At 27.8% G+C, this 26,122-nt stretch overlaps 5 protein-coding genes across 8 annotated transcripts; all 5 read right to left on the reverse strand.

Moving 5' to 3' along the window:
• Nucleotides 1–1,430: 1,430 nt before the first annotated feature.
• On the reverse strand, nucleotides 1,431–6,019 carry LOC122503700 (putative uncharacterized protein DDB_G0282133). The gene is made up of 9 exons (XM_043614347.1): nucleotides 5,689–6,019; nucleotides 5,248–5,376; nucleotides 4,792–4,929; nucleotides 4,284–4,676; nucleotides 2,232–4,205; nucleotides 1,983–2,150; nucleotides 1,764–1,889; nucleotides 1,568–1,678; nucleotides 1,431–1,496 (listed from the first exon to the last, which is right to left on the reverse strand). The coding sequence occupies exons 1-9, from the start codon at nucleotides 5,746–5,748 to the stop codon at nucleotides 1,431–1,433; spliced, it is 3,165 nt and encodes a 1,054-aa protein (XP_043470282.1). The 5' UTR covers nucleotides 5,749–6,019.
• A 707-nt stretch (nucleotides 6,020–6,726) lies between these two features.
• On the reverse strand, nucleotides 6,727–9,667 carry LOC122503678. The gene is made up of 10 exons (XM_043614309.1): nucleotides 9,634–9,667; nucleotides 9,351–9,455; nucleotides 9,109–9,264; nucleotides 8,936–9,040; nucleotides 8,355–8,535; nucleotides 7,999–8,252; nucleotides 7,753–7,920; nucleotides 7,263–7,655; nucleotides 7,017–7,184; nucleotides 6,727–6,913 (listed from the first exon to the last, which is right to left on the reverse strand). Exons 6-10 carry the CDS (start codon nucleotides 8,062–8,064, stop codon nucleotides 6,845–6,847), a joined length of 864 nt encoding a protein of 287 aa, XP_043470244.1. The 5' UTR covers nucleotides 8,065–8,252; nucleotides 8,355–8,535; nucleotides 8,936–9,040; nucleotides 9,109–9,264; nucleotides 9,351–9,455; nucleotides 9,634–9,667; the 3' UTR covers nucleotides 6,727–6,844.
• Nucleotides 9,668–9,669: 2 nt separating this feature from the next.
• Nucleotides 9,670–10,564, reverse strand: LOC122503702 (venom metalloproteinase antarease-like TfasMP_A). Its single transcript, XM_043614348.1, has 4 exons — nucleotides 10,474–10,564; nucleotides 10,268–10,394; nucleotides 9,887–10,051; nucleotides 9,670–9,769 (listed from the first exon to the last, which is right to left on the reverse strand). Exons 1-4 carry the CDS (start codon nucleotides 10,562–10,564, stop codon nucleotides 9,670–9,672), a joined length of 483 nt encoding a protein of 160 aa, XP_043470283.1.
• An 18-nt stretch (nucleotides 10,565–10,582) lies between these two features.
• On the reverse strand, nucleotides 10,583–13,872 carry LOC122503679. Of its 2 annotated transcripts, none has more exons than XM_043614310.1 (9): nucleotides 13,655–13,872; nucleotides 13,423–13,503; nucleotides 13,199–13,327; nucleotides 11,986–13,059; nucleotides 11,669–11,914; nucleotides 11,502–11,594; nucleotides 11,111–11,418; nucleotides 10,895–11,024; nucleotides 10,583–10,722 (listed from the first exon to the last, which is right to left on the reverse strand). In XM_043614310.1, the coding sequence occupies exons 4-9, from the start codon at nucleotides 12,043–12,045 to the stop codon at nucleotides 10,711–10,713; spliced, it is 849 nt and encodes a 282-aa protein (XP_043470245.1). In that variant the 5' UTR covers nucleotides 12,046–13,059; nucleotides 13,199–13,327; nucleotides 13,423–13,503; nucleotides 13,655–13,872; the 3' UTR covers nucleotides 10,583–10,710. The 2 variants fall into 2 exon arrangements, with proteins under 2 accessions (XP_043470245.1, XP_043470246.1); XM_043614311.1 differs by having other exon boundaries at nucleotides 10,596–10,803.
• A 264-nt stretch (nucleotides 13,873–14,136) lies between these two features.
• On the reverse strand, nucleotides 14,137–15,227 carry LOC122503694. 3 transcript variants are annotated; one of them, XM_043614343.1, is made up of 5 exons: nucleotides 15,145–15,227; nucleotides 14,905–15,063; nucleotides 14,532–14,723; nucleotides 14,336–14,446; nucleotides 14,137–14,242 (listed from the first exon to the last, which is right to left on the reverse strand). In XM_043614343.1, the coding sequence occupies exons 1-5, from the start codon at nucleotides 15,208–15,210 to the stop codon at nucleotides 14,207–14,209; spliced, it is 564 nt and encodes a 187-aa protein (XP_043470278.1). In that variant the 5' UTR covers nucleotides 15,211–15,227; the 3' UTR covers nucleotides 14,137–14,206. The 3 variants fall into 3 exon arrangements, with proteins under 3 accessions (XP_043470278.1, XP_043470279.1, XP_043470277.1); XM_043614344.1 differs by having other exon boundaries at nucleotides 14,212–14,446; nucleotides 14,532–14,633; XM_043614342.1 differs by having other exon boundaries at nucleotides 14,212–14,446.
• Between the last annotated feature and the right edge of the window lie 10,895 nt (nucleotides 15,228–26,122).

The following is a 26,122-nucleotide window of genomic DNA, read 5'->3' on the forward strand; positions in this document are numbered from 1 at the left end:
TTTTCGAGTTGAAACTTAGTGAAAATAAGTCTCATAATAGGTCAAAATTATTCCCTAAATATGGACCCAATCCAAGAGGGGGCCATTTTTACATGCTTATACTGCTACGGCCTTTATTATAATGTAATAAATCTTTAAAGACCAAAATTTTTTATAAAACTTTTCGAAATATGATTTCCTCTTCAGGGAGTCAGAAAATAATAAGTCTTTGTCTAGAAATAATAAATTAATAAAACATAAAATAAGAAGTAAATAACAGTTCGCAATAAAATTCAACATTGAAAAATTTAAATAATTTGACAAATTAAGTGAAATATAAAAATATATTGGAAGCTACAAAGTCAAATTTAAAACTGATTAAAGTTTTTTGTTATTATTATTATTATGTGTAACTATAAAATAGTTTTTTATATTGCAATACTCAGTAAACTTTAATACTAGATATTTTTGGAACATTTTGAAGTTAAACAAACTGTACTAACTTACATCACATTAAATAAATTATTTTTGATAATTTCAAGGTTTTATTTAATTTTTATCTGATGAACAATTTTTATTTGAACAAAAGTAGTAAAGTAGTATTAAGTTTTTATGGGAGATTTAATAAGCTTTTGATTGGTTTTATTTTTTAAAGTTTTTAATAATTTTTTAGCAGTTAAAATCTATTAGCAAAAAGTCCTATTTCACTTATTATATGGCTAAATAGACTGTGATTATAACATTTTTCTGTCTTAGCACATAATATTTAATTTAGAAATCTAGATTACAAGATTTGACTCTAAATACCTAAATTGTTTTTGCAATATTTAATTACCTGACAAAACCAATTCACAAGCAGTTATTTAGAAAACCTTACTTAGTATTGTTTCAGAAACATTTAATTTAATTTTAAGAAATAAATGTTATATTTGCATTTTTTGCAACGATTACACTACCGACGGTAATTGTGTGACCCCTACTTTTTTATCACTATTAAACATCTTTTAACTTGGAAAATATAAAAACTAAAATTATGAAAAAAGATTTCGACTATATTATCAAATAGTGACATCTATAAGATGTCGATTAAACTCTTTGGTTTGGAGTTCGGTATTTTTCTTAAGATAATTATTTCGATATGGTTGTCGATAAATAATTATCAATTTAAACAATGATTTCAACTTTAAATGAAATAATGTACTTGAAATGTGTGTAAAAATTTTATAAATGAAATCTATTGTTTAGTTAGAAGTATTATACGATTTAGAAGCAATTAAACTTGTCATTAATTAAAATATTTAAAAACTAAGATTTATTTAAATATGGATATGACAAATTTATTTAATTTCGCAATATATTTTACAGTAGATAAATTATTAAATATTTAGTAAATATAAAGTGATAAGTAATAATTTTAAAAGCAATTTATTTAGAACTTTTGTTTATATAATCTAATATCTTCGTATAGTATAAATAGCTTCCTTAGAAATTCTCCGGCACGTTCCCTCGTGACAAATCTGAAAAAATGTTATGTTAAAATGTGTAAGATAAACATCATATTTTAAATAAATATAAAAAGCAAACTAACTCTATTATTACTGCAAGGAAATCCATTAGGAGCAACTTTCTGGTTAATTGTTAAATAACCTGAATAGGGATTTATCATCATGCAATTTAAGGCACAATCAATTGAAGAGACCTAACAAAAAATTTATATTAAATACGCAATTTCCTAAATAGATGAATAGTACAAATAAATAGATACAAATTATTTAAATACTAACACTATAAGCACCGTATGTACCAATTTTTTTGCATTCGTTATTAGATAAACCAAAAAAAGCTTCCATAGACAAGAATGAAGGAGTAACAGACTTAATCTTTTCCAAACATTGACCATTTTGACAGTACTAAAACAATACCGAAAACGAAAATTTAAATCAAACTTATAAATAACACCTTTCAAAAGATTTAAAGTCTTGAAAGTAAAATTAATTTCTTACTCCATTATCACTGCATTTAAGTCCATCCTGAACGGAAATTTGTCCGTAATTATTGACTTGTATATTAAATCTACTCAACGTTTGATAAAAGAAATTATTTTGTTTACTGGGATGGTATGCCAAGAATTCTGAAGCTGTGCAGGCTAACACACATTTATTATCAGGATACTGAAAGAATAGTAAAATATTATTTAAATGCATATTAAAAATTAACCCTCAGGGCCAAAATTATATTGTTTTTATACTAACACTGAAGAAATAATACAATCCATAACGGTTGCACTGTTCGTTCAGAATTTGTAATTCTCTATGTGGAGATTTCAAAGTATTAGAAATAGTACTATATTTTGGTGTGGATAATTCTTTATTAACAGTGTCAATAGGTAATGATGTTCTGCTATTATGAACGTTGTTATTAAAACCATCAGATTCTGAAGAAAGGGTTGTCATTTTATCTGTGGTATCCGAATCAGTCAATTTCTGTCTCACAGGATATGAAGTACCAGAGGTGGTTCCACTTTGAGGTGTAGTTGCATTATTAAAATTTAAAATACTTTTACGAGTTGTTGATTCTTTAAAGTCATCAATGCCTTTAGAACTTGTCTTGTTATCAGAACTATCATCATTCGTAATTAAATGACGAGGTGTTGTTGAATCTAAAGAACTTGTGATGCCATTACTGGAAGAAGAAATATGATCACTCGAATTTCCAAAGCTTTCAGGAGTTGTAGATTCTTTCACAAAGTCAGTAACATTAGTAGAAATTGTATTGCTATCAGTAGTAGTTGCATTCTTCAAATTTAAATTACTTTTAGGAGTTGTTGATTCTTTAAAGTCATTAATGTCTTTAGAAATTGTTTTATTATCAGAACTATGATCATTCGTAAGTAAATAACGAGGTGTTGTTGAATCTAAAGAACTTGTGATGCCATTACTGAAAGAAGAAATATGATCACTCGAATTTCCAAAGCTTTCAGGAGTTGTAGATACTTTCACAAAGTCAGTAACATTAGTAGAAATTGTATTGCTATCAGTAGTAGTTGCATTCTTCAAATTTAAATTACTTTTAGGAGTTGTTGATTCTTTAAAGTCATTAATGTCTTTAGAAATTGTTTTATTATCAGAACTATGATCATTCGTAAGTAAATAACGAGGTGTTGTTGAATCTAAAGAACTTGTGATGCCATTACTGGAAGAAGAAATATGATCACTCGAATTTCCAAAGCTTTCAGGAGTTGTAGATACTTTCACAAAGTCAGTAACATTAGTAGAAATTGTATTGCTATCAGTAGTAGTTGCATTCTTCAAATTTAAATTACTTTTAGGAGTTGTTGATTCTTTAAAGTCATTAATGTCTTTAGAAATTGTTTTATTATCAGAACTATGATCATTCGTAAGTAAATAACGAGGTGTTGTTGAATCTAAAGAACTTGTGATGCCATTACTGGAAGAAGAAATATGATCACTCGAATTTCCAAAGCTTTCAGGAGTTGTAGATTCTTTCACAAAGTCAGTAACATTAGTAGAAATTGTATTGCTATCAGTAGTAGTTGCATTCTTCAAATTTAAATTACTTTTAGGAGTTGTTGATTCTTTAAAGTCATTAATGTCTTTAGAAATTGTTTTATTATCAGAACTATGATCCTTCGTAAGTAAATAACGAGGCGTTGTTAAATCTAAAGAACTTGTGACGCCATTACTGGAAGAAGAAATATGACCACTCGAATTTCCGATGCTTTCAGGAGTTGTAGATTCTTTCTCAAAGTCAGTAACATTAGTAGAAATTGTATTGCTATCAGTAGTAGTTGCATTATTAAAATTTAAAATACTTTTAGGAGTTGTTGATCCTTTAGAATCATCAATATCATTAGAAATTGTCTTGTTATCAGAACTATCATCATTCGTAATTAAATAACAAGGCGTTGTTGAATCTAAAGAACTTGTGATGCCATCAGTGGAAAGGGAAATATGCTCACCCAAACTTGCGACGCTTTTAGGAGTTGTAGATTCTTTCACCGAGTCAGTAACATCTGTAGAAATTGTATTGCTATCAGCAGTAGTCCGTTTGACACACTGTCCATCATTAATGAAAACTTCTTTATAATTTTCGAGGAACATAGTAATTTCGCGAACTGTTTGATAAGTGTCATCATTATCTTTATCAGGATGGTATGCCAAGTACTTGTCAAGAGTGCACGCTATGAAACACTTATTTGGAAGAAGCTGAAAGAATATTATTAATTAAGCTTTTGGAAAAATATTTTATATGTAGCAAAGTGAATTAAACATTCGTATACTAACCGCGAAAAAGTAACCTTCTTTCGCTCGCTCGCAATGTTCATTCATAATTTGTAATTCCAGTCCCACAGGTTCAGAAGCGTCAAAGGTAGTACCACTTGGTGGTGTAGTTATGTTATTAAAGTGTGAAATAATTTCAGGAGTTGTTGAACCTTTAAAGTAATCAATGTCATTAGAAATTGTGTTGTTATAAGAACTATCATCATTCGTTATTAAATCACGAGTTGTTTTTGAATCTAAAGAACTTATAACGCCATCAGAGGAAGGAGAAGTAAAATCACTAGATTTTTTGTCGCGTTTAGGAGATGTAGATTCTTTCCATGAGTCAGTAAAATCAGTAGAACTTGTATTGACAATAGTGATTGTCTTTTCTGTACATTGTCCACCCAGACAATACTAGAAGAATATAAAAAATCAATTAATGTATTTCTGACAAAAATGTAGATAATGAAGATTTGAATATTATTATAAATAGTATCGTTATCGTGAAAGGAACATAATTGTCACATACTCCATCGTTTCTACAGTCATATCCGTCTGGTGCAAATACTTTTACATAAGTTACCCATTTTCCTAAAAATTCATCAAATGTAATAGATTTCCCGACAGGTCGACTGTTGCAGGAGAATACACAATCGTTAGAAGTATACTATAATGAGAAAAATATGATTGAGGTTTGTACTTCATTTGTTTTAGAATTGTTAATTATAAATTTTATATTTGAACTATTCTCTAAATCTGAATCAGCAAAATACCACTGGTTTCCATCAGCTTATATATGCTGCTAAATCAGTGTCAAATCAGTCTAATTTCACCAATCTCTTATCTGACATATGAACTAATTGAAAATAGAGGTATACTTATCGCTGATTTAAATTTAGTGTATAATTACAATTAAAATGTATGGACATTTAAATTAATATGTGTACAACAAACAATTGAAATATAGGAATTATCGAATACTGACTGCATCAAATCCTATGTGTCCAACTGCTTTGCAATGTTCATGCTCAAATTTATTCTCAACATCATCCAAGGCTGATTCAGATGTTTGAAGCTGTTCCTGAATATCATTATGAATCCAGCTTTCGTGTGTCTGTACAAATAATTTATATTTTAGTCTCAATGAAAAAATTATTAAATGTAATTTTAACAGCATGTGACTGTTGGAAATTCAATGTTAATTGTTTCGTCCACTTTTCTCTTTAAATATTCAATAAATTGAGTTAAAATTTTGTAAGAAAATCTAAAATATAATAAAGAAGAGCAGTGATGTGCAAAAGTTTTAATAACTTAAAAATAAGTTATAATATAACACTTTGAAATCGGTAATGACAAGAAATTGATTAGAAGTGACCGTGACCATTGAGAACCTAACAATCACATGCTGTTAAAGAGAAAAAATTACCTCTATTGAATATGAGAGTGGCGCAAAGAGAGTGTACAGCAACATACAAACGTACTTCATTTTTAGTTGCTGTAATTGTTTAAAAGTTCTTTGAGAAAATTAGAAAATAAATCACAGATTTTTCTTATTATGGAAGTTTCATTTATTAAATAATTTATTTTGTAACAAAGTAAAAAAAATTTTGAATTTGGTAAAATTTACCCTCAAGCAGAATGAAGATTTGTCCCTAAATTTCTCAAACTTGAACTCTAGTATATTAAGGTTGCAATATATATACATGAATTTTTTTATGTTTATCATTTTTTCTAATCTAATTCTAATTCGTACGTGCGTAGTTAAATTTTTTAAATAAACGCAGCTACTCTTTTGACGTAAGCTTAAATAAACTAATTTTATTACTATTAGTTTTACGCATGAATATTTTTAAATAAAATTATTTCTCACTTCCTGCTTTAACACCTTATTTTAATAGAATAGAAATTTTCCTTTTTATATAATTTAAAAAAATAAATAATTTTTTTACTTGGGTATAATTTACTTTAGCTTTCAAAACAGTTATTATTAACATTTGTAACTGTAAGTTATTTTAATGTTTAGTGTTAATAAATTTTCTATAATTTCAAGGTTTTATTCCATTTTTTTCTAGTGATCAAAAAATAAACGAATTAAAAAAATAACTCACTTGGTATATTAAATAAATTTTTTTTATAATTTCAGGGACTTATTTAATTTTTATCTGGACGTTTTCCTTAGTTTTATTTTTTAAGGTTTTTAAATAATTGTTTAATCAGTAAGAATCAATTATCAAAAAGTCCTATTTTTCTTTTCTGCATGAGATATAATAGGCTGTATTTCGTCACTACTATAAAATACGTTTATAACATTTCCCATTGTTTATTTGACAATATTATAAGATTAGAAAGCGATTAATCTTATCATTAATTAAAATATGGGAAAACGAAGTTTTATTTAAAAATGAATATGACAAATTTATTTAATTTTGCAATATATTTTACAGTAGATAAATTATTAAATATTTAGTAAATATAAATAGTAATAAATAATAATTATAAAAGCATCTTATTCAGAACTTTTTTCGATACTCTAATATTTTTGTATCGAATTAATTTCTCCTTTTAAAATCATCAGATTTTAATTAAGAAAGTGTCATTTTATCTATGGTACCATAATCTGTCATTTCAACACACTGCCCACTGCGACAATACTAAAACAATAAACAAGACGAAAATTTTAAAGACTTACAAATGCAATTAAAATTAAATTAACGTTTTAAAAATTTTAATTCATAAAGGTAAAACATTTCTTACTCCATTATCTTTGCATTTAAATCCATCTTGAACGACAACTTCTTTATAGTCCTGGTAAAATACATAATTATTACGAATTGCTTGATAGGTGTCATCATTATCTTTATCGGGGTGGTATGCCAAGTACTTGTCAAGAGTGCACGCTATAAAACATTTATTTGGAAGAAACTGAAAGTAAATCAATATTTAAATTTTAAGAAAAATACCATATGTATACGAAAGTGAATTAGACATTTGTATACTAACCGTGAAAAAGTAACCTTCTTCCGCTCGCTCGCACTGTTCATTCATAATTTGTAATTCCTTGTCCACAGGATCTAAAATATCGATGGATGTAACACTTTGAGGAGTAGTTACATAATTAAAATCTGAAATGCGTTCAGGAGTTGTTGATTTTTCATAGTCATCAAAATCATTAGAAATGGTCTTGTTATCAGAACTATCAACATTTGTAATTAAATTTCGATTTGTTGTTAGCTCTAAAGAACTTGTGACTCCGTCAGTGGAATGGGAAATATAATCAATAGAAATTTCTACGCTTTTAGGAGTTGTAGATTCTTTCACTGAGTCAGTAGAATCAGTAGAACTTGTATTGCTGTCAGTAGTAGTCTGTTCGACACATTGTCCGCCTTGACAGTACTAAAACAATAAACAAGATAAAAATTGTAGTGAATTACAAATGCAATTAAATTAAAGATTAAGAATTTTTAAATCTTGATTGTAAAACATATCTTACTCCATTATCTTTGCATTTAAATCCATCTTGAACGACAACTTCTTTATAGTCCTGGTAAAATAAATAATCATTACGTATTGCTTGATAGGTTTCATCATTATCTTTATCGGGGTGGTATGCCAAGTACTTGTCAAGAGTGCATGCTACGAAACATTTATTTGGAAGAAGCTGAAAGAATATAATTATTTAAACTTTAACACAAATACCATATGTATACGATAGTGAATTAGACATTTGAATACTAACCGTGAAAAAGTAACCTTCTTCCGCCCGCTCGCACTGTTCATTCATAATTTGTAATACCTGTCCCATAGGATCTGAAGTGTCAAAAGTTGTACCACTTTGTGGTGTAGTTATATCATTAAAATCTAGAATACTTTCAGGAGTTGTTGATTCTTCAAAGTCATCAATGTCATTAGAAATTGTCTTGTTATCAGAACTATCAACATTTGTAATTAAATCACGAGGTGTTGTTAGCTCTAAAGGAATAGTTGTATTATCTAAGGAAGAAACTGTCGTAGTTAAAATCATACTAGTATTATCAGTTGAAGTTGTAACACTATCAGAGTTTGTTGTATCATCAAAGGATTGCAAAATTGTACCGGTATCGTCAGTGGAACTTGTGATACTATCAGAATTGGTTGTATCATCAATGGAAGGCGTCACATTCTCAAAGGAAGGAGGTGCATTATTAGAATTCGTAACATTTCTAAAAGTCGTGTTAAATGAGTTTTTGTTATCTGTTACATTAGAATTGTCCACACATTTTCCATCAAAGCACAACTAAAAATTTAGAAATAAAAGTTAAACAATACTTTATGTAGCTATAATCTTTACTAATAAATAAAGGTTATGAATGAAGTATTATCAGAAGTATTATTATTATTTGTTAGTGTAGTTGGTTTATTCCCAGATGAAGTTAAATAAAAGATTGAATCACACATTTTCTGTCTCCAAAGTACTATAAAATTGAAATAACCCAAATGGAAATTTACATTGAGAATATTATTTTTCTGCAATTTTAATTTAGTATCAGGTTCTTCGTCAGACGTTTTTAATGAGTTTCAAAGTAACCAAGTAATTTACGTAAATCTTAATTTAAAGTTTACATTTACATTAGCATGCATCTGTTTATAAATTGTTAAGCACACATTATAAATATTTTTAAAAATATTATATTTACCCCAGTATTATTACACAATGTTCCGTTCTGTGCTGGAATTGTGGTTGTTAAAATGCGCAGTGAATAAATAGATCGGCAAAGGCAATCACAACCTTCAAAATAAGCCTAAAACATTAATTTATGATTATAATTACACCTTTAGATAAATAATTTAATAAATTATTTCAACTTACTTCGTTATAATATGTAATTCCTGCTTCTTTGCATTGTTTTTCAGCAGACTTATTGGTTCCAGGAAGTTGAAGATATGGTGGAAAATATATGTTTAGACCCAAATTCTTATAAGTTTCATCAAAAGGTACTTCTACACATTCACCTCTCAAGCAAAACTGAAATATATAAATGGTTTATTTAAAAATATTTCCTGAGATGTTATAATTACTGAAAAAAATAAATTGTATATAAATTTATTTACTTTATTCCAGTCACAAGGAGTTCCTTCAATTGCGTATACATTAATTGTATATGAAGAGTTGTGATTATCGATACATTTTATTCCAGAGCAAATATTTGGAGTTACCTGAAATTTTTATGTATTTAAAACAACGAATTTAATTTGAAGAAGTAACTAAACTATTATGTTACAAAAATAATCTTAATATAATGATTAATTCATGTACATAGATTTTCTAAAGACGTATTCAGAATGTCTTTGTTTTCAACTAAAGTATTAAAAAGTCCTATTTGTTTTAGCTTACTATTGCTGCTTTAAGAAATCCCTTTGCTTGACATTGTTAATCTATTGACGATAATTTACCAGGCAATATTCTTAACATTTGTTCATCATACCTGTGATCAGCTGGATTGTTAAGAAGACATTTAGCACTCTTTTGACTGAAATAAATTTTATTGAAAATTGTAGTGAAATTTTACAATACATTTCATGAATTTAAAATTATTTTTATTTGTAATTTTTTATTGAACAGACTGTTTCTGTCAATTGATTCTCACCTGAAAAAGTGAGACATAATTTTTTTCGAGCATGAAGAAAAGTGAAATTGGTATTTTCCACCAGTTACTGTGCTCATCATATAACCTTCGTCTTCAGGACATGCTTCTGCTCCTTCTCCAAGGAAATTTTGATCCGCTCTGTCACCATCATGAGGGGTTCCAAATCTAATAAAATTTTAATGTTGGTTATTAATGGCTCTATACGTGCAGCCATTAATTACAGATAAATTCTACAAAATATTCTATAAAATACTCTTTAGAATATAAAGTATAGAATATAATCTAAATAGAATATTCTATAGAATGCTTTATAGAGTTATTGTATATAATCATTATATAGATCTTTCTTGACTAGGTATAAGTCTTAAAGAACACACTTACAAATGAGCTAATTCATGTGTTGCACCAATTACTCCAGAAAATTGTGTATTATCCAACATAATCAATGTAGATGATATTATTTTCTCATTTGTATCTTTAGAACATGCTCCTCCTTCTGTTGCCGTACCTAAGAAAATTTTTTGCTATTAGTAACTTTTAAGTAACTATAATGTACACAAACTATTATATTTGAGAAAATATCAAACCTGAAATTCCATAAAAGAACTTTAGATTTGAACCCAGTAAAACAGCAACGTCGTAATCTTTTCCCAATTTGAATTCATTTTCATTATACATAAATTTTGAGAACAGTATAGAAGCATCATTGTTAATATTAAACGGTTCGTTTGGTACAGTTTGATTCTTAAAATGTGAAAAATGCGTAATTTAGAAGAGTGTAATAAAATAATCTTTCTCTTTCAACAATGGATATTTAAATATATTCAACGGATGTCCTACGATTATTCAAACTTTTATTACTATTTGGAAATCTGTATGATGTCCACAGAATATTATAAATCTTCAGATGCTCATGACTTTAAAATTGTAAATTTTTAACATAATTAAGCTACTCGTAATAAGTTAATTTATATTTTTAATTATTTTAGTATTAAAAAAGTTAATTACCCGACACAGAACAATTCCAGCAATGTTCAAACGAACTAAAGGTTTTTTCATGTCTCTATAATTTAGATCAGCTCCATTAAAAAGAGTTAAAATATAAGCAACAGTTTTTTCAATGTCCATTTGGAAACGTCTGAAAATAAAGATGTCAATTAAAATTGATTTACAGTGAAATATTAAATTAAATTTGAATATTGCATTTAAAAAATTGGAACTTACTCATAAAGTGTCGTATCTACAAATACTAAAATTTCTGGATACACTATGTCCGGTGCTTCTGAATGTAAGTTTTCTGGTATCTTATTGGACTCTTTCTTATTATCATAATAATTATTAAAGATATGAGCAAAGTCATTGAACTTTTGTTTATTAATATAATTATCAAAGAAAGAGTCAAAGTCTCGGTTAAAAATTACGTGATAGTTGTCAATGTCGTTCTTATACTCGGAATATGGTTTAGCGTCACGGCGTCTACGTATAAGATTACTAATTGGGTGTATTATTACGTTAGAATTAATAATACCATTCTAAAAGAAAAATTTATATTTAATTATTATTTAATAGACAAAAAAATTGTGTTTTCTTTGAAAAAGTATAAAGGAGCACTTACAAATTCAGAAATTCCTCTTTTATTCACTGTATGTGATACTACAGACTTTGTTTTTTCATCCTGGTAGAATGTTATATTTACTTTTTCCATAATCTACAAAAAAATATTTATTGTTAATTACTATATCTAGACAAATTCAAAACTGGCAGAAATAGTTATATACTTACCCCTTCTTTTAGTGTGTACTTAAAGTTATCTCCAATTTTTTCAGCTTCCCAAACTCTTGTATCTTTACCAGCAAAATAGCCTTTTGCGGATTGCAAAACAAATTCTTTGTCTTTGCCATTAAGTTTTACCTTGATTGACAATTCATTAATACTTCTTTTTTTAATTAAATGTTCAACCGAAATCAATTTATAATCAGATGTTTTGAGCTGTTCCTGAATATCATTATGAATCCAGTGTTGATGGATCTGAACAAATAATTTACATTTTATTCTGAATGAAAAAATTGTTAAATGTAATTTTAAAGAGAAAAATTTACCTCTATTGAATATGAAAGTTGCACAAAGAGAGTGCACAGCAATATACAGATGTATTTCATTTTTAGTTGCTGTAATTGTTTAGGAATTCATTGAGAAAATTAGAAAATAAATTAAGGATTTTGCTTATTGTGGAAGTAGCACTTACTAAATAATTTATTTTATAACGAAGTAAAAAGAAATTTAATTTTGTAAAACCTACCCTTCAGCTGAAAGAAGACTTGTCCCTAAATTTCTCAAATTTGAACGCTAGTATATTAAGGCTGCAATATATATATATATATATATATATATATATATATATATATATATGAACTCCTTATGTTTATCATTTGTCTAATCTAATGCTAATTCTTACTTGTAGTTAAATAACACGAATCATTAAATGATTTGTAATAAATTCGATTGATATTGCATCATTTTAAATGAACACAGCAACTCTTTTGACCTCATCTTAAGTAGACTACTTTTATTAATATTATTTTTACGTATGAATATATTTAAATAAAATTATTTACCACTTGAGTCTGCAACACCTTATTTTAATAGAATAGAAATTTTAATATTGAATATTTTCAAGAACACTTAAAATAAAGAAATCAAACTCACTATGTATATTAAATAAATAATTGTCTATAATTTCAAGGTTTTGTTCTATTTTTTTCTGGTAATCATATAAAAAGCAATCTAAACTCATTTGGTATATTAGATAAATAAGTTTTTATAATTTCAATGTTTTATTTAATGTTTATTTGGTGACATTCTAAAGACATCCCACGTTACAGTGCTCAAAGAGTAGTAAATTAATTTTAACTTTTTACTTATTAGAGAATTAATAAACTTTCTTATTAGTTTTTATTTTTATGGTTTTTTAATCGTTTAATTTTTTTAATCTGTAAAAAGCTGTGTTAGCAAAAAATCAGACACTTTTCTTTCAGTTTTTTTAAATTACATTTATTAATTTACTTAAAAGTTTAATGACATATTTACACCACAGCTGTAGTGGTCGTCAAATTATCAAATTTGGTTATGCCATGAAAAATTGTCTGATTGACACATTCTCCATCTTGACAGTACTAAAAATTTGAAAACATTGAATTAGAATTAATTTAATTGTATAGATTACTTACTTCAAATTAACAAAAGCAGTATAAGCATGATTTTTTATATTATAGCGCTAACATATATAATATGTAGAAATAATTAAAATTATACTCCATTATTCTTGCACTGATATCCATCTTCAGCCACTACTTGAATGTCATGATAGTAATCATAATCATCGTCGTCACTTAATATCTTATTTTCAAGTTTGCAGATGAAAATACATTCCTTATCAGTAAGCTAAAATGAATACAAAACAATATTAGAAATCAAAAGAGCATTTGTAAAATTCAATTGTATATCAAAAATTCAGTTAAAAATATTTGAATACTAACTGAAAAAAATGTCAAATTTCCTGCCTTTTTGCACTGTTCATTCTCAATTTTAAAATAAGGGGATATAAAGTCAAATTGTTCCTGAAAATTATGATCAATGACGTGTTAGTTCTTAATAATTTTTAAAATATTTTCTAAGCCTTCAAGAAAATTGTTATTTTAGATAAAATAACAATAATATCAAATAACCAATAATGATAATAATACCAATAACAATAATAACAAAGTTTACCTCTAAAGTGTTTGACAGAGGTGCAAAAAATGCGTAAAGTAATATGCAGAAATAAATCATTTCTTAATTTTTGTATTTTTCTACAATTATTTAAAAATTTTAGCGCAAACAGAAAAATGAAATAAAGAAATACACTCAATAAACGATGAATGATAACGATGACAACAATTTATATGTTATCAATAAAATGCTCACGACTTTCGAAAACTAAAAATTGAAATAAACTAAAATTTATGCAATTGTTGGTATTTATAATTCTTTTATTTTTTTCAATATCAATATTTCATACATTGATTGTAAAATATTTTTTACAAAGAAGTACACCAAGTTTAGAATTTGTTATTAACTATTTTATTCTCTACAATATTAAACTTTTTATATACTAATCGTGGCGAAACGTAATATTCGTCAGATAAAAAACTTCTTTTAGAAAAGATATATTTTTAACTACTGTCATTAAAGAGAGTAGTTATGGAAAATACATAAAACAACTTTTGCGTAGAATTCTTCATATCTAAATATAAATATTTAGAAATAATTTTGACAAACCTATTAGATTACTTTCATAAAAATCCTATTGAGACAAATCTGCAAAACAATTCAGATTGATAAATTGAATAATAATTATAAATAAATTAAAATAAATAATGTAATCAGATTAAATATAGAAAGAAAACTTACTCCATTATTACTACAAGGAAAACCATTTGGAGCTTCAATTGGTAAAATTTGATAAGCAGTTGAATTTATCGACGGTACCATGCAATGTAAAACACAATCTGTGGGAGAGACCTACAGAATAAAATTTATTAAAAAATCAATTTTTTAAATAATATGTTATAAATAAATACAAAATAAAATTTAGTCAACTACTAACTTTGCTAGCCCCTGAAGTTCTAGCATTCTTGCATTCTTCGTCTGCCAATTGAAATAAAGCTTCAAGGAACAAAAGCGGTACATCCTTTGGCACCAACAATTCCTGTCGATTGGAATTATTTGAAGAAAATCTACTATTACTAAGCGTAGTGTTAGTATCGTGATTAGGGATACACTGTCCACCAAGACAGTACTAAAGAATTAAAAAAAGAAAATTAAATATACTGTACTTTAAAATGGATATGTGGATGTGGTTACAATTTTTAGGAGCTAATAATACCTCAAAACATAATTTTAAATAATGCTAGTAAACGTTTCATACGAAAATATAATTAAAATTGCAACAGTTTTTGGGTAATAAACGTATTCCTTACTCCATCTATGCACTCATATCCATCTTGAGCGGTTATTTCTGCGAAGCTCACGTCTGTTAAAATATTTTTTACTTCATAATCTAATGAAGGTTCGTTGTCTTCATTGAAAATACTGTCGCTTTCATTATTACAAGCTATTATACATTCTTCTGCAATTTGCTAAAATACAGTAAAAATTTAGACTACAATAAAGAAATTTACCAAAAAATTTACAATGAAAATAAATATATGTATGCTAACAGCAAAAAATCCCTTCATTCCAGCTTCTATACACTGTTCATCTGCAGACTTCAATTTACCAGGCATGAAATCGACATTATTTTTAGGACCAATAGCATCATGAGGTGTAGATATTACAGAAATGGTATCATTATAAGGCGTTGTTTTAGTGTCAGTTGAAAGGGTCCTATTAAAATTAGGAATGGAATCGTGAGAACTTGTTTCGACTGAGGGATCAGTTATTTCTTCAGCATATCCAGTAGAAGTTGAAAGATCATTTAAATTTGTGACGTTATTTCGTGCTGTTGTACTATCGAAACTGTTTATCGACTCATGAATTGTTACTTCAACTGAGGGAATAGTTGTGATATTAGAAGATGCAGCAAGCAAAGTAGAAATTGTACTACTGTCAGTTAAACTTGTGCTGATATCAGAAGTATCATTCAAATCTGACAACAGTTTTTCCCAAGCAAGATGTGAATTATTATCACTTGTAATATTGGAACTTTGATTTTTTCTTTCTTCCGATTTTGGGTTCTTGAAAACCAAACCTTTTGAATCTTTAACATATTCTCCGTCTAAACAATACTATAAAACAAAAAAAATGTCTTCATGAATCTTAAATATTAAGAGGCATGTACAAGTATATAATTATTTTTCACTTCATAATTGTTACACAAGGTTCCATCCAGTGCCATAAAACTTTTAAACCTTATTTCTCCTTCATGATTTAAATGTTCACAAAACAAGGTGCAAATATGAATAGAAGGCTGAAAATAAAAGAAAAATAAAAAATTATAAATTACATTTGTATGACTATTCTTTTTATAATAAATTATCTCAACAAACATTGGTAATCTTTTCCACTCCTTCTTCCTTGCATTGCTCTCTAGCACTTTTTTTGAAGCGGGACAGTAATTCATTTGTTGGAAATATAATCCTAGCATCAACATTCTTCCGTCTTTCTTCAAATGTCAACTTAACACACTCTCCTCTTATACAGAACTAAAATTTTTAACTAATATTAAAATCTATAACATTAGGCATTGTGATTGATAAAAATTGTATTGTCATTTAGAAAGTTCTTATCCTTTCAATGTCACATGGAGTTCCTTCGAGTGCTGCTACAGAAACTGTTGTTATTTCTCTAGGATATTTCTTAATATCCACCAAACATGTTATATTTGAGCAAATATCTGGATTTACCTAAATGTAAATAAATTATAAAGTAAAAAAAGTACAAAGCAAAAGTGTAACTATGCTTTTGAAGATTTCTCAAACATAAGATTTTTAAAACAGTACATTAATTTATCTACTTTAATTAGTTTTGCATTTAATTAAAGAAATTAATTTTTGGTGAAAACTTACGTCATACGCTTTTGCGTATCCTCTTTCTTGGCATTGCTCATCTAATGTCATATGTTTACCAGACAATATTCTTAATATTTGTTTATCGTTTCTTTTACGAGCTGGATTATTACGAAAACAGAAAGCTCTCTCTTGACTGAAAAGAAAAATTACTTTAATAATAATTCTTAGGCATTACTTTATTTATTTATTACATTTCTCGGTAGTCCATTTTGGACCATAAATGGATAACTAAAAAAAGCCATAACTGGGTTAGAAATATATAATTTGTCATCTCACTCTTAACCCAAATAGAACAACATTGGGTTAGAATAATGTACAACATTTGTCTATTTAAATTATTTTAACAATAAATGTTATATATTTATCTCAATTTCTTGATAATAAATATTTGTTTTTCTGATTTCAGGTGCGGAGCTTCCACATAGTGATTGCCTTCGGTAGTGTCGTGTCGGCTGTGCTTAGCATCCGGGAGTATTCAACTCTTCTTTTTTCTAGTACCGCGATCAAATGTTTATTAGGATTTTTCTTACACATTTCTCCCTTTGAATACATTTTTAATTTTTAGCAATCCTATTCGGGTCGCGGCGGTTTTCGAAAATTAGATCCGGGAATGTTTCGAATTTTTTTTACATCTTGATTAAAGTTTTCATATTGAATTTTCCATTTATATTTATTATTATTTTTAAAGTTTCAACATTTTTTTAAAAACAAGTTCTATAATTTGATTTTCTCGTTAAAGGTGCAAATAAAAAAATAGTGTGTTTCCGAATATACAACACACTAATGACAACGCTTTAAAAACTTTAAGTTCGTTGATCGGATAAAGGCCACAAACCACCGCCCATGATGAATCAGAAAATGTAAGTCAATTTTTTTTAACATGCAATATTAAAAAGCCGATTGGTTTATATAAAAACATTTCTTTTTATATGAGCCAACTTTTTCGTGTACGCCGAAGCGGATATATAAACTGTTTTTGTTAAATACCAACACTGTGTGTGATAATCGACTAAAAAGCGTTTTTTCAATAAATGCAAAGTACTTTTTTTCCAAGTTAATTAATTGGAAAAGGTAAATGTAATGCATTTTCTTTTAGTGTTTTCCTTATATTTTGTGATGCAATATTGCATTGTTCCAATCTACGGTTGAAAATAATTTAATTTTCCTTTTTCAAAATAGCGCCAATTTCTGGGTGTGAGACACAGCATATCACCATTTGTGAGACGGTGTTAACACCCATCTGGGCAGCATAAAAAATACGACTTTGCAGGCATACTATTTAAATGTTGTTTTGATTTTTTTCTAGTATTTTTGGGCATGTCAAGTGGAAAAAAGTCAATTGATTCAAAAAAAAGCAATTTTAATGCTCTTGTTGAAGCTATTTAATTGTGTTTATTTGATAGTCATATTTTGGCGAATAAATATTATTATTTAGTATATAATAATATATATATATATATATATATTTAATTATTTCTACTAAACATAACGTTTTACGTCAAACTTATTACATTTTAGCAATTTTTAATGAGTGTCTCACAACTGGAAACATTTTTTTTTGAAAAAAGCGATGTGCTCGGAAAATGTATCGTAAAATTTTTTGAGTTAATCGAAACACTATACTTTCTTTTAATAAAAGTTGCGTATTTCTGATACCTTTCGAACGGTGTATTTTATTTACAATTTCGTTTACCCGTTTACAATTAACGGGTCAAAAATAAAACCCGTCTCACAACTGGAGACTCTCCCCTAGTAATGTGTTATAAGCTAAAAATTGCTTATTCGGTACAATTTCATCCTTTAATTGTAAAAACATAATATAATTCCACTCTACTAATCTTTTATTTATCGAATTTTTTAAATATTACAAGAGTAATTACCCGACATAAGACAATCCCAACAATGTTTTATAATAAAGCTTACACAATTTATTATATTTAATAATAATAATTTAATAAAGCTTAATAAATTTAATATTTTTAAATATTATAATTTTCTTTATAGTTGAAAAAAATATTGTCCGATTTGTACAAAGAATTTAAAATAAATAAAAATGAAATTATTAATGAAGAATATAAATAAATAAAAATACGTCAAGCACTATGAACATAGAAATTCTTATTGACAACGGCTTACGAATTCTGAATTTCCTTTTTCATTTACTGTACGGGATACTATAGACTGATTTTTCATCCTGATAAAAAGAGGCGTTCACTTTCTCCATAACCTGCATTAAGTAATATTTGTTCATTACCGGAGCCAGAATTCAAAAAGGTAAATATTTACCTTTCAATTAAAAAGCGATAAACATCTTACATTTTAGTTCTACTTTTATGTATAGATTAAAAAAATTATTAGCATACAACTGTAAAAATAAACATTTTACTCACTCCTCTTTGTAGAGTATACTTAATTTTATTTTCATCTTTTTCAGCTATCCGAACTTTTGTATCTTTACCGGCAAAAAAGCCTTTTACAGATTGCAGAACAAACTTTTTATTAGCTCCATTAATTTTTACCTGTATTTATAGTTGATTAATGATTTTCTTGTTAATCGAATAAACTTTTAAACTTTTCCATATCAATATTTTATAAATTAAATATAAATTATTTTGAATGCAAAAATAGATAAAATTTACAATTTTACACGAAGTTCTTTATTATAGTCAATATATATTTTATTTTTTACAATATTACACTTTTTATATACTAATCGTGGTGTAATATATCATTCGTCAATTATAGCTACTGTTATAATAAAAATATTTTTTAGGACTATCACTAAAGGAAGTACTTGTTTGAGACTACTAGATAAAATTAATTAATATTTTATTATGTATTATATTTTGCATCACAACAATTACATAATTTTGATTAATACTTAAAGAATATTTACATAAGAACGCAAAAATATATTTCTTATTTAATATTAATTACAAGCAGCGAATAATTTAGTTTTTCCCTTCTTGGAAAACTCTTGCATTTGAGAGACACCGTTAAACATAGTGGACATAACCATTGACAGAGACGCCTTCATATTTTTCCAAAGTGAATTCTGCAACAAAATTTTTTTTTGAAAAATATTGCACATTTTCAAATGCTTAACACAAGTCATTAGTAACGTAACTGATATATTATAGATCCTTATAAATACTTCATATACATATATAAGAAATTAACTTTTTGAATAGAAAATATCGGCAGAGTACAAATTGTCAGTAATTATAAAAATTTACAACATTTTTTTTAACACTGCCGAATACTGTCATGGTACGGGGCTTAAAAATAAGGTTAATTTAAAATTTAAAAATTCAAATACGTAATTATTATAAGAAAAAATGTTATAACTAAATAAAAGATAATATTCAGTAAAATACTAACCTCTATCCCACTTAATGTTTTAGCATTTATGCTTTCTTTATAGTCCAATTGAAAATGAACTTCCGAGGACAAAACAGGTACATCGTTCGGTACTAAGGTATCTTTTGGATTATAGTTTGGAGACGATGTACTATGATCAAGCGTAGAACTACTTTCCTCATTGGAGACACATTGTCCACCTAAGCAGTACTAAAAAGAAAAAAAATTTAATAAGTGGATACCATCATAATTTTTAGAAATAATAAGTGTCTTAAATAGTATTTTTCTTAAATTGTAAATATTTCATTCAAAAATTCAATTAAAGTTACAATAATATTAAGGTAATTAAATTATTTCTTACTCCATTCGTGCACTTATACCCATCTCGAGCGGTTATTTCTTTGTATGGTATGTCTTTTAAAAATTCCATTGCAGTCTCATCAAAAGTAAGCTCGTAATCCACGTTAAAAGTAGTAGCACTATCATTACTGCAAGTTATTACACACTGCTTCTTAATATGCTAAAATAATATCAAAATATATAAATAAATATATTAAAGTGTGATAAATTAATTTATAATAAAATAAATATTAGCATACTAACAACAAAAAAGCTCTTGTGTCCAGCTTCGACACATTGTTCATTCTCCGATTTAAATTTACCAGGCATTTGGTCGACATTATTTTTAAGGCTAATAGTACCATTAGGTGTAGATGTAACAAGATTGACAATATTATGAGGAGTTGTTTCAGTGTCAGATGAAAGGGTACTATCAAAATCAGAAATGGAATCCTCAGATCTTGTTTCGACAACTGAGGGAGCAGTTATTTCTTCAGCGTATTCAGTAGAAGTTGTTAGATTATTTAAAATTGTAACGTTATTTCGTGCTGTTGTACTATCAATATTGTTTATTAATTCATGAGTTGTAACTTCGACTAAAGGTGTCATTGTGCCGTTAAAAGATTCAGTAAGTAATGTAGAAGACGTAGTACTGTCACTTAAAATTTTGTCGACATCAAAAGTATCATTCAAATGTGCTATTGTATAGTGAGGTGTTGTTTCTATTGAGGAAGCAGTTAACTCTTCAGAAGATGCAGTGGAAGTTGTAAGATCATTTAAATATGTAACGTTATTTCCTACTATTGTACCATCGAAATTGTTTATTGATTCATGAGTTTTAACTTCGACTGAAGGTGCTATTATGTCATTAGAAGATTCAGTAAGTAATGTAGAAGACGTATTACTGTTACTTAAACTTTTGTCGACATTAATAGTATCATCCAAATTTGCTATTGTATCGTGAGTTGTTGTTTCTACTGAGGGAGCAGTTACCTCTTCAGAAGATGCAGTAGTCGTTGTAAGATTATCTAAATTTGTGACGTTATTTCCTACTGTTATACCATCAGTATTGTTTATTAATTCATGACTTGTAACTTCGACTGTAGGTGCCATTGTTGCGTTAGAATATTCACTAAGTAATGTAGAAGACGTATTACTGTCACTTAAACTTTTGTCGACATCAATAGTATCATTCAAATTTGCTATTGTATCATGAGGTGTTGTTTCTACTGAGGGAGCAGTTACTTCTTCAGAAGAAGCAGTAGTCGTTGCAAGATCATTTAAATTTGTAACGTTATTTCCTACTGTTGTACCATCAGTATTGATCACTGATCCATGAGATGTAACATCGACTGTAGGTGCTATTGTGGGGTTAGAAGATTCACTAAGTAATGTAGAAGACGTATTACTGTTACTTAAACTTTTGTTGACATCAAGAGTATCATTCAAATCTGCTATTGTATCGTGAGATGTTGTTTCTACTGAGGGAGCAGTTACCTCTTCAGAGGAAGCAGTAGTTGTTGCAAGATCATTTAAATTTGTGACGTTATTTTCTACTGTTTTACCATCAGTATTGTTTATTGATTCATGACTTGTAACTTCGACTGTAGGTGCCATTGTGGCGTTAGAAGATTCACTAAGTAATGTAGAAGACGTATTACTGTTACTTAAACTCTTGTCGACATCAATAGTATCATTAAAATTTGCTATTGTATCGTGAGATGTTGTTTCTACTGAGGGAGCAGTTACCTCTTCAGAAGATGCAGTAGTCGTTGTAAGATTATTTATATTTGTGACGTTGTTTCCTACTCTTATACCATCAGTATTATTTATTAATTCATGACTTGTAACTTCGATTGTAGGTGCCATTGTGGCGTTAGAAGATTCACTAAGTAATGTAGAAGACGTATTACTGTTACTTAAACTTTTGTTGACATCAAGAGTATCATTCAAATCTGCTATTGTATCGTGAGATGTTGTTTCTACTGAGGGAGCAGTTACCTCTTCAGAAGATGCAGTAGTCGTTGTAAGATTATCTAAATTTGTGACGTTATTTCCTACTGTTATACCATCAGTATTGTTTATTAATTCATGACTTTTAACTTCGACTGTAGGTACCATTGTGGCGTTAGAAGATTCACTAAGTAATGTAGAAGTCGTATTACTGTTACTTAAACTTTTGTCGACATCAATAGTATCATTAAAATTTGCTATTGTATCGTGAGATGTTGTTTCTACTGAGGGAGCAGTTACCTTTTCAGAAGATGCAGTAGTCGTTGTAAGATTATCTAAATTTGTGACGTTATTTCCTACTGTTATACCATCAGTATTATTTATTAATTCATGACTTGTAACTTCGACTGTAGGTGCCATTGTGGCGTTAGAAGATTCACTAAGTAATGTAGAAGACGTATTACTGTTACTTAAACTTTTGTCGACATCAATAGTATCATTCAAATTTGCTAGTGTATCATAAGGTGTTGTTTCTACTGAGGAAGCAGTTACCTCTTCAGAAGAAGCAATAGTCGTTGCAAGATCATTTAAATTTGTAACGTTATTTCCTACTGTTGTACCATCAGTATTGATCACTGATACATGAGATGTAACATCGACTGTAGGTGCCATGGTGCCGTTAGAATATTCAGTAAGTGATGTAGAAGTTGTATTACTGTCACCTAAACTTTTGTCGACATCAAGAGTATCATTAAAATCTGCTATTGTATTGTGAGATGTTGTTTCTACTGAGGAAGCAGTTACCTCTTCAGAAGAAGCAGTAGTCGTTGTAAGATTATCTAAATTTGTGAAGTTGTTTTCTACTCTTGCACCATCAGTATTGTTTATTGATTCATGACTTGTAACTTTGACTGTAGGTGCCATTGTACCATTATCAGATTTAGTAATCAAAGTAGAAGTGGTAGTACTGTCAGTTGAACTTTTGTCGACATCAATAGTATCATTCAAATTTGCTATTGTATCATGAGGTGTAGTTTCTACTGAGCGAGCAGTTACCTCTTCAGAAGATACAGTAGTAGTTTTAAGATCATTTAAATTGGATGGAAATAATATACTAGCATCTGAATCTTTTTTGCTTTTGTCAAATGTTAATTTTACACACTCCCCTCTTATGCAGAACTAAAATTTAAAACCAACATATTATTAAAATTTTTTACATTAGGCTTTATGGTTGTTAAAAATAGTAATGGCATTTATAATGTTCTTACTTTATCAGTACCACATGGAGTTCCTTCAAGTGCTGCTACAAAGACCGTTTCTTTTTCTCCTTGAAGTTTATTAATGTCCACCAAACATGTTATATTGGAGCAAATACTAGGATTGACCTAAAATTGGATAAAGTTTTAGACGGAAATATAAATTTCAATTTTTAACAGTGCAAAGTTTAAAGCAAGATTAAATTATTAGGAGATCATAATAAAAAGTTAACAATCAATTAATTGACGTTAGACTTTTGCATATGCAACTCTATCTTATACCTCCAAGTTAACTGTAAAATTAATTTATTGTGAATACTTACGTCATACGCTTTGGCATATCCTCTTTTTTGGCATTGTTCATCTAATGTCATGTGTTTACCAGGCAATATTCTTAATATTTGTTTTTCCTTTCTTTTATATATTGGATTATTACGGAAACAGTTAGTATTTTTTTGACTGAGGAAAAATATAAACATGTTGTATTGTTGAGGTAGTATTTTTACATTCATTCATATTAATATATTATATTTTTTTAACGAGGTCGTTTGATCTTCTTTTTTTTTTTTTTCTTTTTCTTTTTCCACCTCGTTAAAAAAATATAATATGTTGTATTCTTGTTACTTTTTCGGAATTCCTTTATAAGAATTTCTATGTAATTATAATTTTCAGCATTATTAATAAGAGCGTCAATAAAAAATTGCATAAGAGTATCACTTAGGTTTCAGAGAAAGTTGTAAAAAGTTTTTATCATGGGTTAGTTTCATTGTGAAAAGATAAGTGTTAATTTGGACTCGATATACCTGAGGAAGTAGCTCATAATTCTTTTGGTGCAGTTGGAAAAGTAAAATTGTTTTTTATCAAAACTTTTATGACTCATCAGGTAACCATCTTCAAAAACACAATTTGCTGCCACTGGTGCACCCAATAATTTTTTAACCGAATTGTCACCATCATGAGGTGCTCCAAATCTAATAGATTAAAATTGTAATGTACATTATTATTATTATTGTCGAAAAAAATGCAAACATTTTGTTATAATGGGATTTATTAATATTTAAAATGATGAATATTAATAATTTATGTTAAACATACTTACAAATGGCCTAATGTATGTGCAGCTGTTTGAATTCCAGAGAATTTAGTATTGTCCAAAATTATAGCAGTAGATTCTATTAACTTTTTTGATTCATTTATTTTACAACCACCTAAATTAAATGCTAAACCTGAAAAACATTTATCGTTGTTAGTAAAAATTAATAATTTCAATTTAAATAAATCAAAAGATTGGGAAAAAATGACATACCAGCTTCGCCTTCTTTAATATCTGGCTCTGTACCCATCAAAACAGCAATATCGTAATCCCTTTTCAGTACAAATTGGTCTTCATTATACATAAATTTACTAAACTTTTGTAATGTGTCATGCGTAACAAACTGATTGATTGGTACAATTTGATCCTTAAATTGTAAAAAGATATATTTATTCGAAATGATATGTTTTTTCATTGTAGAATTAAGATTGAAACATTTTTAAGCCTAGAAGGACTACGTGAATTTACTCACCCTCTAAGGAGTAACTGGGCTGTCTAGGCACTCCAAACTTTATTCTTGTTTTAAATGGTTTCTATTTGACGTAAAGTCAAATAAAAATAGTGGATTTTATTGGTTTTTTATTACGAAAAGCAATAATTTTATTTATTTTTTTGATAAATTAAAAAAATTTTGAATAATGGCTAAGGTTTGAAAGCGAAAAAATTATTTTTTAAGTTAGAGGCATATTTTGAATATTGCGTGAGGTGTCTAGACACCCCAGTTACTCATTTTAGGGTTAAACATAAAAATAAATTTTGCTTTTTTTTGTATTTACAAAAGTGTTTTAATATTATAAGAGTAATTACCCGACATAAAACAATTCCAGCAATGTTTAAACGGACACGAGGGTTTCTTAATTCCCTGAAATTAAGATCTGCTCCACTCCATAAAGTTAGGGTATAAGCAACAGTTTTGACATAATCGTAACCGAAGTGTCTAAAATAAGTAATTAATTATTGCTAATTTGCAGTCAAACATATATTTAATTTTCTGAATAATTTAAAAAACATTTAAAACTTACTCCAGAAGAGTTTTATCTACATATACTAAAATTTCTGGATAAACTACATCAGCTTGTTTTCTTTTATTAGGTTTTTGAACATCATTACGAATATTTCTATTGACATCAGTTACTGCTCGCTTATAAATGCTGTGATCATTGTTGTTACTGTCATTCTCATCCTCGTAAAAGGAGGAATCTACTTTCTCCATAATCTACAAGAAGTAATAATTGGTTATTATTGAAACCTAGTTTGCAGCCGTTATTAGTAGATATATTATTAGATTTAAAAATCTAAATAAAATAAAAATCTTTATAAAAATAGATATATTGCTTACTCCTGTTTCCAGAGTGTACTTTATTTTATTTCCCTTTTTTTCTGCTACCCAAACTTTTGTATCTTTACCAGCAAAGTATATATTTGGACTTTGTAGAAAAATCTGTTTATCTTTGCCGTCAAGTGTTACATTTATTGATAGTTTATTAAAAGGTTTTTCGTAGTTAACTGAATGATTAACAGGAACCATTTCATCATTAGGTGCTGAAAAATTAAGAATCAATTTTTGTTTAAAATATATACTCCAGAGATAACAACGTATTCGTTTATTATCCGCACTAAAAATGTG

The sequence above is a fragment of the Leptopilina heterotoma genome, unplaced genomic scaffold (assembly GCF_015476425.1).
Source record: "Leptopilina heterotoma isolate Lh14 unplaced genomic scaffold, ASM1547642v1 Lhet_268, whole genome shotgun sequence".
In the NCBI taxonomy this organism is placed as follows: domain Eukaryota; kingdom Metazoa; phylum Arthropoda; class Insecta; order Hymenoptera; family Figitidae; genus Leptopilina; species Leptopilina heterotoma.